The 20,472-nt window shown below is 42.0% G+C and overlaps 1 protein-coding gene across 21 annotated transcripts in view; it reads left to right on the top strand.

Annotated features, from left to right (window-relative positions):
- Positions 1 to 20,472, top strand: part of DAB1 (DAB adaptor protein 1) — an 825,935-nt gene that overhangs the window by 792,684 nt on the left and 12,779 nt on the right. For 16 of the 21 annotated variants that reach the window (XM_077333584.1, XM_077333572.1, XM_077333571.1 and 13 more), the window contains 4 exons: positions 7,842 to 7,898; positions 15,441 to 15,503; positions 16,044 to 16,152; positions 19,229 to 19,777. In XM_077333584.1, coding sequence (XP_077189699.1) covers positions 7,842 to 7,898; positions 15,441 to 15,503; positions 16,044 to 16,152; positions 19,229 to 19,777 — 778 coding nt within the window. The remainder of the gene's footprint in view (positions 1 to 7,841; positions 7,899 to 15,440; positions 15,504 to 16,043; positions 16,153 to 19,228; positions 19,778 to 20,472) is intronic. The other 5 variants (XM_077333581.1, XM_077333582.1, XM_077333569.1 and 2 more) reach the window with 2 other exon arrangements.

A 20,472-nucleotide genomic window follows, 5' to 3' on the forward strand; every position in this document is an offset into this window, starting at 1 on the left:
ATCTTTTCTGCTTGTTTGCTTTTCTGCAGCAGCAACTAGGAGACTCTAGTGAGTTATGGCTCCAATTGCTACATCCCGTGCTAGATGTTGCTAAATTCAAAATAGTTCAATTTTCAGTTTGAACCCCCCCCTTACAATTTATTAGAGCACTAAAACACTGTGGAAAAGGGAATCTTAAAGCATCTACATCGTCATATCAAGATTTATTTTTAGAAATATGTATCACTAGAAATTAAGCCCATTTTATGAAGGAATAAAATGGGCGCTAGGCCCTCCTCCCTCGGGAGGACTTTGTAGGGCGAATGCTTCCCAGGGGCTGGGGTCGGCAGGCCACTTGTGTTTTCATGGCCCAGGCAGACCCTCACCCCCTGGCAGCGGCCCAGAGGGTTCTGCCGGCCCCAGGGCCAGCAGAAGAGCGCCAGCCACCCGCACCCCCCGGCAGTGGCCCGGAAGCTTCTCGCAGCCCCAGGTGCAGCCTTGGTGTGGTGAGGGCACTCCCGGGGCTGGTAGAAGGACGGCAGCCACCCCCAGTGGCTGGCAGAAGGCGTAGGGCCCCCCCCCCACCCAGGACAATGGCTGGTGCTTCTCCCGGCCGCAGGAGCGGCCGGAAGAAGCAGGAGGAGGAGTAGCGTGGCCGGAAGACTCACCATGTCGGCTGCCAGTGGAGTCTGAGCGGCAGCTCCCCATTGGCTGCTCGGGCCTGGATGGACACTCGGAGGGTCCAATAAGGAGCCGCTTCGCGGCTCCTGATTGGGCCCTCCGAGTTTTTATCCCGGACAGGGCCCGCCCTAACTCCTCCCAGACAGCCCTTACTGCATTACTAAGTCTGTGGCACGCCGCGCCGCGGGCGGGGCTGTTTAAAGATGTGGTTAAATTGCAAACTAAAATTGCAAACACACTATAATCACACTGACTGAGGCCTCTCTCACCTTTTTGTGTGTTTTTTTAAAACTGAACAACATAATAGGGCCATTATTTACCACATTTAAAAGATGTACAGTCTCCCCAAGACTAGCTCATAATCTTGAAAGAAAATATGAAATCAAAAGTTAAAACCCAAGCAAGGGATCCTGATATTCATACTCCCTGTCTGCTATGACTGTGTCCCCAGGGGGACACATTTCACTGGCAGACCAGGTGCTATGCAGATACAATGCAGCCACTGCCGTGCGGAATTGGCCTTAGTGATAAATGAGGAATTAATTCAGGATTGTCTTAGTGTTGTTGTGATTTTTCCTGAAGTTGATCAGAGGATTCTTTGAAAAAGCTGGTTTTCTTCCCTCAGGAAAAAACATTAATGGAACACTGAGAAAAATTATGAGAACACAACATGTAAGATTCTACTGATATAATATTTTGACAGTTGCCATATTTATTAACAGTGAAACCTGCTCTAAAGTACAGCTGATGTGAATGCATGGAAGGCATTATATGTTGTTACATTTTATTCAATTAGATTATTTATATTATGTTCAGGCTGAAAGCTAGTGCTGTTTACAGCTAGTGCTCGAATTGTAACAAACACAGAATATACAGTGAACATAGATGGCCAAGGGTTTGGCTTCTTGCTGTTCTATTCTGACAGCTTTATTATTTAGGGGTGTTGAGTTTAAATTCACATCAGCATTTCTTTTATTTGCAAATAATAATACAGTTGTTGTTTTTTACAAATGTACTTAATATAAAAACAAGTAATTCCCCATTTCACCTATCATAAGTACCAACTTTCCTCAAAAGTCACCACGAAAGGAATAGTTCTTCTTTAAAAGGAGAGGACAAGAGAGAAAAATATGAATAGACCTATGTAGATCTAAAACAAACACCTAAGGATATTAAATGCAGCAAATCTTCTGCAAGTACATATTTCACATGTCTCTCTCCTGACATAACTGTTGCTGGGTAGCCATGTAGCAGTAAAAAAAATGGGAGTTTGTTGGCACTTTAGAGACTATCAGAATTTATTCCAGTCAAAGCTAACTTGATCAGCTGTATTGAAGGGTACATGCTTCTTTATTTACAATAAAAAGATAGGGGGAGATGTTACAAAGAGAGACTGGTTTTAAAAAGGATACAGGAGGTAAAATACTGTATCTGCTTATTTGCACTAGATGTTATTTTACTCCTTGCATCTTTAAGAATGTCTGGGAGTGGTCCTAACACCCTCAGTTAATTGATTTGTTTTATTGGATCTTCCTCTAATGTGCCATTCACAATTCTAAGATTCTGCTCTGATCCAACAAGAACAATTTTTATGCCTGTCTGAATCTTTTTTCAGTCCTTGAATTTCATTATTTTTTCCTGGCTATTCCATTCCATCAAGTGAAAAATGTAATGGAAGAGAATTAAGGAAGCCAAATGATGCATTGTGCTTTGACAATCAATCTTGCAAATGGTGACATGGAAAGATGCAACTTTTGTTGCAGAGTTTAATATATTCCTTATTGGAGAATTAGGGTAATTCTACACATTAAAAAAATACCATTACGCCAGCGAAATGGCGTAGCACTAAAAAATATCCTGCCTTTGGCCATTCTGGCTCTCTCGCTTCTGTCTGCCTCCTTCTCACACTCCTTGCACTCTGCATGCCAGCTTGAAATTGTGGAAGAGAGCAACGTGCTTTACAGGCGACTCTTAGCCTGTCAATCAAGCCAGGCAGCCAATTCCCTTTTTCTATATTCTATAATGGGTATTTCAGCATTCCCACCTTTCTCAGGATCTGGGTGACTTGGGTTTGAGGTAGAGCCTCCAAACTTTCATGGTAGCTCCAGGGGGCTTTTATAAGATACATTGGAGGAATGGGAGTGTCCTCTTCAGGAGCCCCTAGACATTGATCCCGTGGACCAATAATTTTGAAATTTGGAGGGGAGTCAGGGAAGAGCCTCCTTGAGCTGCCCTGAATGGTTGCAGGCTCTACCTCAAACCCATCTCCCCCCCCCCCAGATCCTGGGAAAGGCAGGAATGCCAAAATTCCCATTATAGTCTATGGTACCATAGACTTTCATGGGTGCTGAAGCACAGATGGCCAGATCGGGCCCTTAGTGAGTCCTTTGATTAAGGGGGCAGGGGAAGAATCATTCCTGACTGGGGGAGAGAAAAATTTAAAGAGACATGCCTTGTGTTTAAACTGTGGAGGAAAATATATATATATTCTATGCCTTCATGATTCAACACCTATTTGTTGCTCCAGGAAATTTGCTTTAAAAAAAATGTCCTCGGGAGAAGGGAGAGGGAGGCGGATGCAATGGTGGAACATTCGAGGTGGAGATAGTGCTACTTCGGCTCCACATATTTCCTTAGTGTGTGGCTTGCTGGTTGCTCTCCTGTAGCTCATAATTCAGGGGCTGGGGAATTCACCTTATGTAATTCCCTAGCTAGTGCTTTAAAATGGAGAATGTAACTGCTGGTTTGCTGCTTGGACACTGGATGTTGGTGATGTCGTGCAAAATGCCAAAAATATGGTGTCTGCATAAGGTAAGCATTTCACTACATTTAATGGGTGTGTAATGGCCTTTAATGTTCCTTCTGCTGCTCCTTCCCCTAGGCGGTTGTTGCAACTTGCTGGCATATCCCTCACAAACTAAAGCAACCTTCCCTCCCCACCCCCCCCCCAGTGGCATAAATAGATAGATGGGGTGATCTCAGATGAGGCAGCTTTGCAAATAATTAAAAGCAGCTTTTATGTTTACACACAGAGAAATCCACAAATGCTGCAATTCTGCAGAAAGATCAAGCAGCTTAATACCTACCCGTACTTCTGGTTATTTTGCATTATTCACAAGGGAGAAATGTGAAGGCCGTGGTGAAGACTGTTTGCTATAATTGGAGAACCCTTTGTATTGAAATGTCTAAGCAAAGCTAGACACACAAGGGCAAATATTTGCCCCCAGTTAGAGCTGTATAGCCCTGCAAAGTCTCTGCTGAAGAGTCTCATAGTCTAATAGACACTAATGGTTCACCCCTAGAAAGCTTTGCCTCAGCAGTGAGTGATGCAGAACAAGAACTGATGGAGGATGCAGCCCTAGTGCTACCTGATAATTGGACACTTGGGACATGTGGTGACATGGCAGGCAACCAATTTTTTTCTGGGAGGTCTTGCTGTAGCACATGTCAGGTTATTGCTAATGGTCTGTCGAATGCCGCACACATGTTCTCCCATATTGCACTGCTGCCATTTTCCTGGACAGCTTTATAAGAGCAATCCATGTGGTTTCAACCAGACAGTTGAGGGCACAGTGTGAATCAGTGTGACAATGGTGTAAAATTGATAAGCAACCCGAAACGATGCTTTAAAAAATGGTCTTATTGGAGTAAATCTGGCAGGTAATAATTTGTCTTTGGATGAGAATAAATGTATAAACTACTTTTTGGAGAAAAAGTTGCTCATGGATTTATGTCTGAGTTTCATTCATGCTTCTCTGAAATGTTGTACTAGTTGATTCTTCTTTGCAGAGACTTCCTTAATGGAGCACATGCTATTTGCATCTTTTTTAAAAAGATGGTGATGCTTTGTTGCAATAGATTTATTGGGAGTGACTTTCGTACAACAGAGCCCACTTCGCCATATTCATGAAGTATGTCCTTCCTTGGCAGATCTATTTGTACGTTAGTCTAGAGAAAAAAAATTGTAAACACTAAGGGCTGTGTTTTGTGCATGCACATGTATGTGAGTGTAAAATCGGTTAACTCTTGACATACTTCAGGCAACAGAAGTTTCAGTCTTAATTAAGGTGTAACAAAACTCTTATTTTAACTAACAGATTAAGGTGGCCAACACTGTGAAATTCAGATTTGTTTATCTGAATATGGAAAAATGGATTTGTCAGTGCACTAACTGGCAGGTCCATGGCAAGAGAGAAAGAAACTGCAGAGAGTAGAAAAATCTAAAGTGCAGGGAATAATAAACATGGATTGCTGTTCTGAAGAAATGTTGAACATATTTAGCTATTTCTTACAGATTTTCATTTTTGTTGTTGTTATTCATTTCATGTTGGAACTGAAGAACAGAATTCTTACATTTTTAAATGCAGCTGGGGACTTACCTCCCCTCAGAGCCACCGTTGATGGAGTGGCAGGGCTGGCAGGAAGAGGATGTGCTGTGTCCTTGCTCTGCTGGGGAGGGTGGGGGATGAGAGGGGCTGCGTGTGCAGGAGGAGGGCATTGGATACGTGCCCAGGATGATTTATTTAAGGCACGAGCTGCATCATACATCTCTCTTTCCCCCTTCTTCCAGGAGCCAGTGAGCTGATCAGCTCCCAACCACCCTGATATAGTTCTGGTTATGATGTTGCTATTGGTCTGTTGCAAAGTGTTCCGGTTTGTGTTAGATACTTGTTAAAATGTCACAGCTATTATGTTGGCGGTTAAGGCACGGGAAGACAGTCTGCTGGTGAGGAATTTGATCAGGGGTATTGAGACCACCATAATTTGGGCCTCCTTAAAGAGGTAGATTGGAGCAAGCTAGGCCAATCCGGACCGGAAGGCTGAATGCTCACTGAGCCAGGTGGCCTGCAGTAAGAGGAGGTCTGCACCTTTCCCTGGCACACTAGGTTGGAACACCTCCTGTGGGTGACCCAGCAGCAGGGAAGACTTGCATTCCCAGGGGTGGAGACAGGTGGCTCCCTGGTGCTGCTGAGGTTAAGAGATGTGGCTAACACCACAGGTGCAGGCTCCTGTTCTGTGCCTAGTTTGGGGCCAACAATATGCGTTCTAATAAAAGCTGTGGCCTCATTGAAGCCATTTAAGAGTCTGTGTCCTTCCCACCTACAAGCCTGCCTGCAAGTCAAAACATATTTATGTTTGTTCAGATTATGATCTGAAACATCTTTTAATCTCCCCCTCCTGTTTTAAAATATGTCTAGTGATGAAGATTACTGAGAACTTGAAAGTTTGCACACTGTCATGAGATTTGAGTCTCAAAGTTCCTTAGGAACTAACAAGATTTTCAGGGTATGAGCTCTCAAGAGTCAGAGCAGCCCTTGTCAGATATGAGTTGGAATGGAGATCTCTGAGTCCTTATATCCCAGTCAGTTGAGAATGAAGGTGGTCCAAAATAGTTTGTGACATCTGTAAAAGATATTCTGCAGGAGATGCAGATCAAAAGTACAAAGATAAGCGAAAGTCATTGTGGTGTTTGTTAGATTAAAATCAGGAATGAATTCAGTTACGTTTTATTTGAAAGGTGAAGTCAAAGTGAGGAAATGTTTTGCACATATGCCAAACAGCAATATGACACTTTACTCAATCTTTATGGTGACTTCTCTACCCAAGTAACTGAGGCTTGCCACTGGGGAGTGGGGCTGGTGGTATGGGAAAGGCAATGTGCATGGCTTATGTCTGCCATCATTTCTCACACCAATGTAACTACCAGCTGAATCCACAAAGAGTAGTACCTTAGATGATGCTAGCATCATTGGCTTGCTCTCAGTGTTTCTGGCTTAGTACGACCCTAACGTCTTTCCCATTTTTTCATATCACCTTAGTACATCAACACATTCATAAGCAGATGTTGCCTACTTCTGCTATGCTTAATCTTTCATTCCATCCCTGCTTATTCCAGAACCCCTTGGCAGATGATAGATGTTAACAAAGTTCCTGTCCTTGTTGAGCTGTTATGTAGTAAAATGTTTTGGTTGCTCAAGGCACATACACTATTATATGTTAGTAAAATGCCTGTCATCACAATAAGTAGTATTTGTATGACCCATTATGCACAGGGCAGAATGCCCATGCTGGTGGCAGCAGTGCTTCAGGAAAAATCCCAGATAATGCTCGCAGCCACCAGCACAGGTGTGTCCCGGCCAAGGGCTACGGAATGCCCGTGTTATGCAAACACAGGAACTTACGCAGCTTCCTGGATACACCGGACTGCGGCAGGGGCTGAGGTGGGCCTTTCAGCCTGCCCGGCCCCAACCTACGGTGTCCCTACAGGGACATCACATGCCCCTGCCCCTGCCATAGCATATGGAAGGGGCCCAGCCCCCCCACTCCCCTCCCAGCCCCTCCCCACCTCCCCCCTGGCCGCTGCCGCTTACCGTGGCCAGCAGCGCCCGGGCCTCCTGGCTCCGACGTAACGTGTACACGGGGAACGACGGAGCATCCTGCCCCGCCGCAACGGCACAGCAGCAGTGCAGAGAATTTGCCACCATGCATAATGGGTCTATGAATGGAAGCCTTCATTTGGGGAATGTAGTATATTTTTCTGAACTCTGCTGAACTACTCCATATATCCTTACTGTAATGCTGTCACTGAAAACCTATTGATCCACTGCCAAGTGGTGGATGTGGTTTTTAGGTACAGTAATATCTTCAACTGCAGTTTGTTATTTTCAAAGTAAGAGTGGAATTATTAGGGACATCATTAAGCAGGTGGCTATAGCTGATCATGGTGTCTTTAATGCCCGGAAAAATGGCCATGTTTCTTTTTCCCCCTCTTAAATGTGTTTCAAATTGCAGTCCATTTTCTGTGCAATGTGGTCCATGAAAGCCATTGAAAAAGATGCCAGTCTTTAATGGCATATACCTTTTGTTGTTGCTTTTCATCCTGGGTTCCATTCCTTAGTATAAGAACACTGGGACATAGATTTTATATAAATTATTGAACTACAAAACTTTTATTGTATCTTCACACTCCACATATCCACATATTCCACACTGTTACATATTCACATATTCAATGTGATAAGTTATCATCAAGGTAAGGAATCACCTAAATATGAAATTATGGAATAGCTCTTGTTTCAGAAGTAAAATCAATAATTGTTCAAGACATCATTGTTGTGTTCAGCAGTACATGCCATTTTCATAAATCATTCACTTTCATTTTCATCGATCATGCATTTCAGCTGGAGAATGGAAACCTGTTGATGGACATAGATGAAAATCTTGGTAGAGTCACTCAGGTAAGCTAATCTTCTGTAGAAGTAGATGAATTAACCACTAGTCCTTTAACTGATGAATTAGAAATGAACTCCAGTTACTGCAAATCCTAAACTAGGAATTATTGGCATAAATTCAGATGTCTGGTCACAATTCAAATTCATAATATCAGAATGTTCACCATAGCTAGTTTTTCAAGCAATAAGCTGTCTAACAGGGCAATCTTATGAGTAACGTCACATAGAATTGCACTGGAATGTTCAGAAATCCTCAATTGTATGTTCCATAACATCCATGGGTTGAAGACTATTTGCTCATGGAATATGATTCTCCCCTCCCCTCTCCCGCTGCAGTCCCAGATGCTACTCTGGAGCCATTTCAGGCTGCTGCCCAAATTCCATTTGTCAGTGGAAATGCTGTTGTGGATCAAAGCTCCTTTGTAGTAACTAGCGTTTTTTGACCTTTAGTTCCAAGTGCATCACTGATTAAAACTGATTCCCTAGTTATGTTTGCAATAGATAGAGGAAAGTCCCAATGTCGTCTGAGGAGAAATACCGAAAGGCAAAAGCATGATAGAAAGACATCAAAAGAAAATATTGTTGAAAGAACTTCTAGCCCAGAGGCAGGCAAGCTTCCTGTCCTTTGTGCCAAACAATTCCTGTGTCTTCTTTGAAGATTTTGCTATGCCCACAAAAAAGGGGGGAGAAGCACGCTGATCTCATTGTCCAGTATCAAAGGGGTTCACCTCAGGCCCAGAAGATTACTGTGGTGGTATGATAATAAAATCAGAGTCCAGTAGCACCTTTAAGACCAACAAAAATTTATTCAAGGTATGAGCACTCTTCATCAGACAGATAAAAAATCTTGTCTGTCAACTTCCATGCCACTGTAATACTCCCAGTGCTGTTCGGCTGCTTAGGCAAAAACCCACCCCTACATGACAAGCAAAATACTTTGGTGTGCCAGTCTTCAGTACATGTGCTGGTGTTCGTCTATTCCATTCTAGCAAACAACAGATCTTGTTTCTCAATGTGTCTTTTCCTTGCTAACAAATGTAGAAGTAATTTTATTTTGCATTCTCATTAGTTACTGGTTTCCATTAAGTCAAGAAGAAAGCAGAATCTTTTAATGGATATTTTCATCAAAAGCTTTTAAAAAGATTCTTTATATTAGCTGAATGAATTTTCATCAGCTGTGTTGCTTACACGCTAATGCAATGTTCCTAATCTCTCCTCACTTCATATTATGTTGTCTTGACATCATTTCATAAGTGTTCTTTAATTCATTGTGGCTTGGGTCCCACAAAGTTTTCACAGAAAGCACTTATAGAAGTAGATCTTTCTCCACAGTCACTCTCTCCCAGCAAACTTACATTCCAGAAAGAGACAATGCCAGAGCTGAGGATCTAGGGAAAGTGGGCAAAATCACCGTGACCTCTTTTGCAACAAGTAATTTCAGTAGCTCCGCACTTGTCTGGTCGCAGTGCTAATTCCCGTTTCCAGACAGAATCGGGCATGTCCCCTACAGGGGGACTACAGTACATTGGGAAGAACTGCATTTGTTTTTCTAGCTTTATAGAATCATAGAATAATAGAGTTGGAAGGGAACTCCTGGGTTATCTAGTCAACCCCCATCACTATGCAAGACACTCACAACCCTCATACACTGTAACCTGCCACTTCCTTGAACCTTCACAGAATCAGCATCTCCATCAGATGGCTATCCAGCCTCTGTTTAAAAATGTCCAAAGATGGAGAACCCGCCACTTCCCGAGAAAGCCTGTTCCACTGCAAAACCTCTCTAACTGTCAGGAATTTCTTCTAAATTTTAGACGGAATTTCTTTTGAATTAATTTAATCCCATTGGTTCTGGTCCATCCCTCCAGGGCAAGAGAGAACAACTCTGCTCCATCCTCCATATGGCAGCCTTTTAAATACTTGGATGGTTATCAGATCCCCTCTCAGTCGTCTCCTCTCCAGGCTAAACAGACCAAGCTCCCACAATCTTTCTTCATATGTCTTGGTCTCCAAACCCCTCACCATTTTTGTTGCCCTCCTCTGGAGACACTCCAGTTTGTCTACATCCCTCTTCAACTGAGGTGCCCAAAACTGAACACAATACTCCAGGTGAGGCCAAATCAGAGCAGAGTAAACTGGTACCATCACCTCCCGTGATCTGGACACGATACTCCATTTGATACAGCCCCAAATCCCATTTGCCTTTTTAGCCACCAAGTCACACTGCTGACTCATGTTCAATGTGTGGTCTACTAAGACATCTAGATCCTTTCCGCACATACTACCAAGGCAACTCTCCCCATCCTATATTGGTCTATATGGTTTTTCCTACCTAAATGCAGAACTTTACTTTTGTCCCTATTGAATTTCATTTTATTCAGTTTAGCTCACTTCTCTAGCCTATCAAGATCATCCTGTATTCTGTTGCTGTCTTCAGTTGTGTTTGCTACCCCTCCCAGTTTAGTATTTTCTGCAAATTTAATAAGTATCCCCTCTAATCATTCATCCAATTCATTATAAATATATGTTGAACACCAGAGACCTCAGGACAGATCATTGGGGCACTCCACTTGTCACTCTTCTCCCAGAGGATGCTGAACCATTTACAAGTACCCTTTGGGTACGATATGTCAAACAATTATTCATCCACCTGACAGAATTGGGATCCATGCCAAATTTTTCCAACTTGTCAACAAGAATATCATGTGGGACCTTATCAAAGGCTATACTGAAATCCAGATAAACTATGTCCACAGAATTCCCCTGATCCGGCAAGGTAGTCACTTTATCAAAAAAATAAGGTTGGTCTGACATGACTTGTTCTTGTGAAACCTGTGCTGAGTCTTAGAAATTACAGCTGTCTGTTCCAGCTGCTCAAAGACCGAGTGTTTGATGATTTGTTCCAAAATTTTGCCAGCTATAGATGTCAAGCTAACAGGTCAGTAGTTACCCGGATCCTCCTTTTTCCCTTTCTTGAAGATGGGGACAAAATTTGCCTGCCTCCAGTCATCTGGCACCTCACTTGTTCTCCAAGAAGTGTCAAAATAATGGACAGAGGTTCAGAGATGACATCTGCAAGTTCTTTTAGTACTCTTGAATGCAGTTCATTTGGTCCAGAAGACTTTGTTTCATTTAAAGAAATTAGGTGTTTATTGACTGCCCCCCACAGTGATCCTAGGCCACCATTCCCTTGCCCTCTGTTGTGATATGCTTTTGCCACATTGAGTACTATTTCCCTCACAAGAGAAGGCTGAGGAGAAATAGGAGTCAAGCAGTTCAGCCCTCTCTTCATCATCTGTTATAATTTAACTTTCTTGTCCTTGCAGTAGTCCTACAGAGTCCCTACTCTTTTTCTTACTTGAAATGTAGCTAAAGACGCCTCTTTTTAAAATATTTTTAGCACTTCTTGCTAGCCTGAGCTCACATTGAGCTTTAGCTTTTCCAACACTCTCCCTACAATCATTGGTTATTTGTTTATACTCATCCTTGGTAAAAAGGCCTTCATTCCTTCCACTTCCTAAATGAATCTTTTCTATTCCTGAAATCATTTGACAGCTGCTTATGAAGCCACCTTGGCTTCCTTAGGCTCCTTCCATCTTTTCTCCTCAAGGGAATTGTTTGTCATTGAGCCTTCAGTATTTCACTTTTAAGAAACTACCAGCCCTCTTGGACTCCCATCTCTTTAAGTCTTTTTGACCATGGGACTCTACCCAACATACCATTAAGTCTGTTATAATCTGCTTTCCTGAAGTCTGGTCTATATGTCTGACTACATAAGGTTTTCTCTTTCCCAATTGAAAACTGGTTTTCTGAATTATTGAGGGTGTTCTTGTAATGGTCAGGAGTAACTGAATTTCAAGTGACTGCTATTTGTATATTGTATTTCAAACATACTCTGTGAAATTGCATCTTGATAATTAAGGCTACTACTATTGTTGCTGTTTTTTTTTTTTTTAAAGCAGGATTGTTACAGTGCTTTTCTATGTTTTCCCCAATCATTATTTACCAACTGAATCTTCTAAGAACTGACAATTTGAAGCCTCAGGAGTATATCCTTGGCTTTCAGTGGCCAAGCCTAATACTATGATTAAGGAACTTTCCCCTAACAGAGGAACTCCTTTGTTGAAACACTCATTATTTTTTGCTGTGTTCTTTGCCACATGAGAATACAGCCTTTAACATGGGCTACATCTTATTTCACAAGGAGCGGAATCAGAACAGGTACATTCTGTCAAAGCAGACATCTGAAAACCTTTCCTTCCTTGTCTAACATTTTCAAGTAGAATTAGCAGTTCTTTCTCTTTTCAATTCAGATAATGAGGGTATGGAATTCATTTTCTTAAAATATGCTATCCTGTGTAAAGGATCTTACCTTTTTAACTTTTGAGAGGTAGAAGTTGGACTCATTTTATGCTCAGGTAGTTTATACCAGTGATCCCCAACCTTTCTGAGGCTGGAGCCCGGGAGGGCATCGGGCCGCGCCCGCGCAGGCCACGCCCACGCATCGGGCTGCGCCTGCGGGCTGCACCCACACAGCTTGCGGCCTGGGAAGTTTTTTACTGCGGGGGGGCGGGGAGAGGGAGCCGCGGCCCGGCGCCATGGCCTTTGCGGCCCGGCACCGGGCCGGGGCCCACAGGTTGGGGACCACTGGTTTATACCTTTTCCTGCAAGATGACATTAGGAGACCGAGAATTACAGACTTGGAAGATGTAGTGTTAGAGGGAAGAAAACTTACTTTAAACAGCAAAATTATTATTACCTTGCACTCTCTGTCATATGTTTGGATCTACAATATTCTACTATAAAGCTTTGTTTGGGCATTTGAAGATTTTGGTGAAGGGTGTGAAAAGCTTAGGAGTGAGATTACATATCATCAGTATATCATAAACATGTTAAAAGTAAATCTGTTCAGAATACTGACAAAGTAATGGCCCATGTCTAAATATTTCAGATGCCTTGTGACTGAAAGCACTGCCCTGTTTCTGGATGTCCAAACATAGGCAAGAGGAAATGATGCTGGGCAGGAAAGACTTTGTATTTGGAGAGGCTGAGGCCACATGGAGTAGAGTGAATGAAGTTGGTTTTTGTACTTGGGGGTGCTTGTGGAACTAGCCTTGCTCTTTGAAAAGTAGATTGGCTAGTAGCCAAGAGTACCTGGTAATAACTACATCTGGGTCACAAACTCTTCCTTCTTAGACACAGCCAACCTGGAAACACTAATTTCATAACGTCATAATTGCATTACTGTAATGTGCTTTAACGAGCCTCTTGTGGTACAGTGGTAAGGCAGCAGACATGCAGTCTGAAGCTCTGCCCATGAGGCTGGGAGTTCAATCCCAGCAGCCGGCTCAAGGTTGACTCAGTCTTCCATCCTTCCGAGGTCGGTAAAATAAGTACCCAGCTTGCTGCTGGGGGTAAACGGTAATGACTGGGGAAGGCACTGGCAAACCACCCTGTATTGAGTCTGCCATGAAAATGCTGGAGGGTGTCACCCCAAGGGTCAGACATGACCCGGTGCTTGCACAGGGGATACCTTTACCTTTAATGTGCTTTATGTTGGGTTCCCCTATACAACAACTTAGAGCCTGTAGCTAGTTCAGAACATGGCCAGCTGGCAGGAATGTATCTTGCCTATTTTTTAAGAGCTAGAGCTAGCTGACAGGAATGTATGTTGCCCATATTACATTGGCTGCCAGTTTATTTCTGAATTCAATTCATGTTGCTGTTTAGAACCATGTATCCACTGTGGACATCAGGTTGCCACCTGCCTGGTGTTATCCTACTTCAAATGGCATCCATGAAAGCCCTTTTTCATCACCTCCCCCACCTTGTGGAATGGTTTCCCTGAAAAGCTGAGATCTGTCATGTCTGAAGACATTTTGTAAGCACAGTAGGGGCCATTAATTGGTAGTCAGCTGCTGGCATCTTTCTTTCTTTCTTTCTTTCTTTCTTTCTTTCTTTCTTTCTTTCTTTCTTTCTTTCTTTCTTTCTTTCTTTCTTTCTTTCTTTCTTTCTTTCTTTCTTTCTTACTTTCGGGGATAGAGGTTATTTGGTGAGAGGAGTTACTATATATTTTAAATATGGGCTTATAAACTTCTAGAACAAGGCTCAGCTGATAGAAAATGTTAATATGATTAGCTGTTATATCTTTTTAAACAACTGAAACTCCAGATGTCTTTGCAAGCCAAGAGATGGCCAGTGAAGTTATTCTGTTATGATCATTGTCTTCTCATACACAATTAATACATTCAATAGCCCTGTCACTGGTGACTATTGGTCCCAAGGTTCCATAATGTAGTGGTTTTCAACCCTTCTAGGTTTAAGACCCACCTTTAAACATGGATGGCAGCATTAGCTGCCACTGAGCAACAAGCACGGTCAAGAAGTGACAAGAAGTCTTAGAAGCTACCTGGGCTAAAAAAATGCATCTGTTGCCAAATGACCTTACCTCACCATCCTTTCGATCAGTGTGTGTGCAACAAGGATTGTCCTTACTCACTCTATGCATGTACACAAGTAGCAAGTCCTTCCAAAAAAAAAAAAAGAAGGTGGAATCTCATAACCCATCTGAAGCTTACAGACTACAGCCATACTGTGGCAGCTAGCAGACCAGAGATCATGGCAAGAGCTGTTAAGGTTTCCTCTTAAACCATCCTACTTGAGGAAAAATGCTATCTAGAGCACCACTGTAGAGGTGACTAGTAAAGACTGTAGAGACAATGGAGAATGTTCTACAGCACACTGGGAAGTACTCAATGTAATGGGGTTGCATTTCTCTTAATAAGGAAGCTTCAGCAGGCTTTTGGGAACATCAGAGTATATTAGTCATTATAATTTATTTTCCTCACCTGATATAGCATTTGGACAGAGGGTTTTGTAGGTAATCCTCATTTCCCAATGCTGCAACTGGTATAGCCTGAAGACATATCTAAAGACTGAACTACTATAAATATTTATTCTGTCAAGAAGGCAGACAACTCCATCTTGTAGCAAGTGCTTTGTGTGGTCCTTACACACAGATATATGTAGGAGATGTAGAAACAGCCTCTTGGACACTTTTCTTATTTGTTTCTACTTTCATAATTTTTTCCCCTTTAAACTTTAAATTTGATCTTCTATAATGTATCCATGCTGGTGGCTGAAGCAGGCTGGATTAGGTGCCGCCCCGATCTTCTAGTTTCAGACCAAGTGAGGAGCTCCTCCTGCTGGTAATGTCAGAAGATGGACATTTGCTTCTGACCAAATAGTGGCCCTGATTCAGGGGAAAAATTGCCCTCTGGGTATTAGAAGAATGGGAATATATGATAAATTATAATTTTCTTTTTTTCTTCAGTGGTGTTGCCAGCTATTAAACTGTTATCTCAAATCTAAGGGAATGGTAAGATTATCATGAAGGTTTTCCTCACTGATTATCAGCTCAAATCAGGCAAGGACAGCCCAAGTAATTTACACCTAAATTAATAATTCCTTTACTTATCACTGCAAGACCATATTCTGCATTGCTTACAGGAAAGGGGGAAAAGTCTGATGCTTTTGAATTTTTTATAGGCTGTCACCCAACTAGAGCTGTTTGGGGACATGTCCACTCCTCCTGATGTAACCTCTCCCCCTGTAAGTACTCCTGAGAAATATCCTGATTTGCTACTCTCAGCATGCTTCTTGTAGTGTTGCAGTAATTCAAATATGCATGAGGAATTGTGCCCCACACTGAATCGGAAAGGATTTCATGGAAGAGATTGCAGTCGTTTTACCCAGTTCAGTATTTTTCTCTGTGTAGAACTGCTCATTACTTTATTGTTTTTCTAGTCCATATTTCTTCCACCAATCCCCGATGAAACTATGAAAATCTCACAAGCTTAGACCTTTAGGAGTGTAAAGAAGCAGGTTTCTTAAGAGCTGGAAATAATGCTTTCAATTTATTTAAAATATTTAGGAAGTGTGTGAGCTTTTCCTATCCACTTTCTTATCCTGTTTCTAGCTGCTACAGTTTTACTCTACTGCCCTCTCACATCTGCATGCCTTGTTCTCCCTATTGATACATGCTTTCATTCATTCACTCCTTCAGTGAGGAAAAGTCTTACTGGCAGCAAAAGCAGCTTGTGAAATAGCACTGATCCATGGGTACCATTCTAACTGTGCTTTATTTTGCAGACTCCTGCAACTCCAGGTGATGCCTTTAGCCCATCTTCATCCCAGTCACTTCCTTCTGGTGCAGACATGTTTAGTTCTGTACCTTACAGCACTGCTGCCGTACCCTCAGGTTAGTTATTTACATGAAGCTATTACATATCAAACTAACTAAGAAACCCAGGTCTCAAAATGCGTTCCATGCAATCCCACCTTCCTGCATAATAAAAATGAATGCCTTGGTCCACCCCGTAGTGCAGCAAAGCACTGCAAAGCCAACCTACCATAGGGCAGGACAGGCCCCGTTGGCCCCTACAGCAGCGAAGGGAATACAGATTCTCCCATGTTCTCTTAGCCTGGAGCAACTGAGTGCCTGATCTGCAGCAGGCCCAGGAGGGGGCCTGCCCAGCAGCTGCATCATGTGGAAGTGGGGATTTGTCTCACTTCCCTCTCAGCCTTTTCTGCCAGTGCGGAATCAGCCACAGAGACTGATGAGACCATTCCAACTTGTTGCCTGAGTTTGAAACTCGTGATATTTTAGGGACTATATTTGTTCTCTATGAATTAATTTGAATTGTTCAGTAATGGGGTTACGTTGACTGAGTTTCCTTCCTCTAATATAGTTCTCTGTACTGAAGAAATGGCATAACTAAAGTCTGTGTTGTTCTTTAAAAAAACAAAAACAAATTTCCACTGTACTGTTAGCTTAAAAAAAAATTAAATGTACACCAAATGTCCAAATACTGCTTCCAGGTAAATTAAGTTAAGCAGAATAAACTATGCAAAGAATGAAAATATGCTTATAGATACATGTACTGCATCCTTTGACAACTGAAGCCCCATAACCCCCTGCTGATGTCTGAGATTTCAGTTGGCACTACCTGCATGTTTGTGTATATATCTACAAAAAAATGCACTGGCTAGAAATATTTTCTATTCTTCTTCAGTCTAGATTAACAGAATATAACCAACCCTTTTCTCATGTTAACAGATCAATTGGATGTAGTAACAAATATTTAGTGTGATGTTTTTAGCTGCACCCCCTTGAATATTTTTTAAATTAATTTGTTACCTTATACCGTAAGAGCCTCTTGTGGCGCAGAGTGGTAAGGCAGCAGACATGCAGTCTGAAGTTCTTCCCATGAGGCTGGGAGTTCAATCCCAGCAGCTGGCTCAAGGTTGACTCAGCCTTCCATCCTTCCGAGGTCGGTAAAATGAGTACCCAGCTTGCTGCTGGGGGTAAACGGTAATGACTGGGGAAGGCACTGGCAAACCACCCCGTATTGAGTCTGCCATGAAAACGCTAGAGGACATCGCCCCAAGGGTCAGACATGACCTGGTGCTTGCACATGGGATACCTTTACCTTTAATTATTGGACAAATCTTGTTTAACAACGAGAACTACCTAGTAAGAAAATTTTAATAAAGTTCTAGGAGTTTATAATGCCAGAATTCAAAAATAATTTGACCTCTTCCTGACTTTAGCTATGCAAATCTTTAGAAGTATGTATTGAAAGCCAACTTAGAAAAGGTTGAAAAATTGTCTAGCAGAAAAAGATTTCTACCATATGAAATTACTAACATTATTGTAGTGTAAATGTTTCACTATGTAGGTACACTTCTTTAATCTTTGTATAACAAAAAGTAAAAATATAGACAGACATTACACATTACACTGAAAAGGAAAAGGGGGAAATTAAAACATCTTTGCTACTTCAGGATACTTAGCGTGCACTGAGTTCAGTGGAGTTAAAAGTGTATAACTATTTAGGATGTAATTGTTAGGCAGCTTGGTGTGGATTGCAGGAGGGGGAATCTGCTATATATAATTGAAGACAAGCTAATATTTTGGCAAACAGAAAGAAGGCTTAGGGTAAAGAATGGAAGATTAACACTGGTGCCATTGAAACATTAATATGAGGGCTTCATACAAAATGTTTTTGCAAGCAAATGTCACCCTTTGGCTATGTTTGGAGTGGGGGGAAACCGCTTTGGAATGAATCTTCACAATCATTCAGATCTTTTAGCATCTTCACCAAATATCAGACTTCAGCTGAGACTAAGCACACATGGCTTATTGCAGTTAAAGTTAAAACTTCCAGTTATATCTGGGTGTTTCCATGAGGGTAGAAGCAGATATGTATGATAATGCCCCCGTTCTGGAGACAGCAGACACTTATCTTTTTTTCCTGTCCCACATCAAACAGTCTCCATAGATTATAAATCTGTTTGAAGAGAAACAATGGTATAACCTCAAGATCCTAGGAACCTGGCACTGGGAGAATTGTGTAATCCTTTCCCTTGTGCATTTTTTCTCATAGAAATTTCCCAGTCCAAACCTACATTATCTTCACTGGCAAAAAAGAGATGGACATTTGAAATGTGTCTGTCATTTTCCCCCATGTAAAAATAAAAGCATATTGAGGACAGGGGATTCCATTCAGGAAAACAATATGGAAAAAAAAATGCTTCCTCTTCCACATACCCCAAATGACTTCTTTTAAATTCAGCCATGGCTTCAGCATCTTTAGGGTAGAATGGTCTTGGAAACCTTTTCTGTCTCTCTCTTTGTGATAACTGGGATTGCTGGAATCAAAGGAGTAAAAAGTCTTCATCTGATACAAATGAGAACAGACCAGCAGATGTCTGCACAGTGACCAAGCTACCCCATGGCCTGCCAAAGTTTCAAAATCCTTGTTCATTAGCTTTTTAACTAACAAATGGGAAGAAGATATGATGAATTAAACTGATATTGTCCCTTTTTAACAAAACTGATGAAAATGCAGGAATGCTGCAAGAAGCCCAAGAGCTTCCCTCAGCAAAGTACAAGTAAGGCCTGGTCTGAGTGGGTGAGTACAGGAGCATTCTCGACCCTCTGAAAAAAATGGATAGAGTTCAAGAGGAGCGGCAAAAATAATGTCTTGAACAACCTTTTTTTTCTTGCAGTTATGTAATAGAGAATACACCCCTGTTAAGATCATTTAGTTTTGCACACCGTCTCAGAATATAAATAACATGTTAACATGCCTCTGTAATTTTTGCCATCAGTCCATTCATACTTTTAGTGGAGCTGTTGGTGATTCAGAAGAAGACATCTCTTAAAAGTCCCTGTGATTCCTCATTTGTACATCTACGCAACTTTTTGTCCTTCGCTGCCCTGTTTTTGCTATTCCTGTTCTGAAATTATACCCACTCTCTTTCCCCTGAAGGTTATGTTGCAATGGGAGCTGTCCTGCCCTCCTTCTGGGGACAACAACCACTTGTTCAACAACCACTGGCCATGGGTGCTCAGCCTCCAGTTGCTCAGGTGATGCAAGGAGGACAGTCAATTGCATGGGGACAACCTGGGATATTTTCTCCCACCCAGCAACCATGGCCATCTGTAGCTGGTCAGTTTCAACCTGCTGCCTTCATGCCAACACAAACTGTTTTGCCTTTACAAGCAGCCATGTTTCAAGGTACTGTTGCTCCCATTGCTACTGTTCCACCTACAAGCGATTCCACCAGAGCAAGTCCACAGACAGATAGGCCTAGGCAAAAGGCAGGAAAAGAAATATTTAAAGATTTCCAGATGGCTCAGCCTCCGCCAGTGCCATCACGAAAACCAGATCAGCCTTCCCTCAGTTGTACCTCAGAGGCCTTCTCCAGTTACTTTAACAAAGTTGGGATGGCACAGGAAGCAGATGATTGTGATGACTTTGACATCTCTCAGTTAAATTTGACTCCTGTGACTTCTACAACGCCATCGACGAACTCACGTGAGTACACCCATTTTTTTCTCCTGCACCTTTCTGCAAAATGTTTCCCTTTTCTGAGCTGTAGCCATATGGAGCATAGGCATGGTCATAAGAGCTCTTGTATATAATTTAAAAGTAAATACACTGAGTGTCTTTGAAGCTAGGGAAACATGAAATTAAGGGAAACCACACCCAAACCCATGGAAGTCTGCTTTCATTGATATTACTTTATGAAATATAATTTTGAAAGACAATGTAATAAACATAAAAACTGTCTTTCCTGATTAATTTTGTAGGCAGATAGAGTTCGTATTTCCAGCAGTATTCCAGAGAACTTCATAGTGATATGCTCTGATTATTTTCAGTGGATGTTCCATGTGGTTCAATGGGGCTTGCTGCTCTTGACTTAATAATTAATCAGTCTTACACAATTATTGAGATAACATTGTTGCAAAAACATTTTGTGTGAATTGACCCTAAATTTAGACTTTTTGTCTTGCTTTGAACTGCTGATAACAGAATTTGCATGCCAGACAGTGACACTTTTCTTTGCAGTCTAAGTGTAAACATTTTGAGATAGCTTTGGTTTGATGCTGCAACCGTTAATTGTTCTGCGTGACCATCCCTGCACTGCTACAACTTTACCTAACTGCATTTCCTCTGACAGGAGATATTCAATGTACCACTGCTAACCAAACCATTTCTGATTCACAGTT

This window comes from Paroedura picta, chromosome 4 (genome assembly GCF_049243985.1).
Source record: "Paroedura picta isolate Pp20150507F chromosome 4, Ppicta_v3.0, whole genome shotgun sequence".
Classification (NCBI taxonomy): Eukaryota; Metazoa; Chordata; class Lepidosauria; order Squamata; family Gekkonidae; genus Paroedura; species Paroedura picta.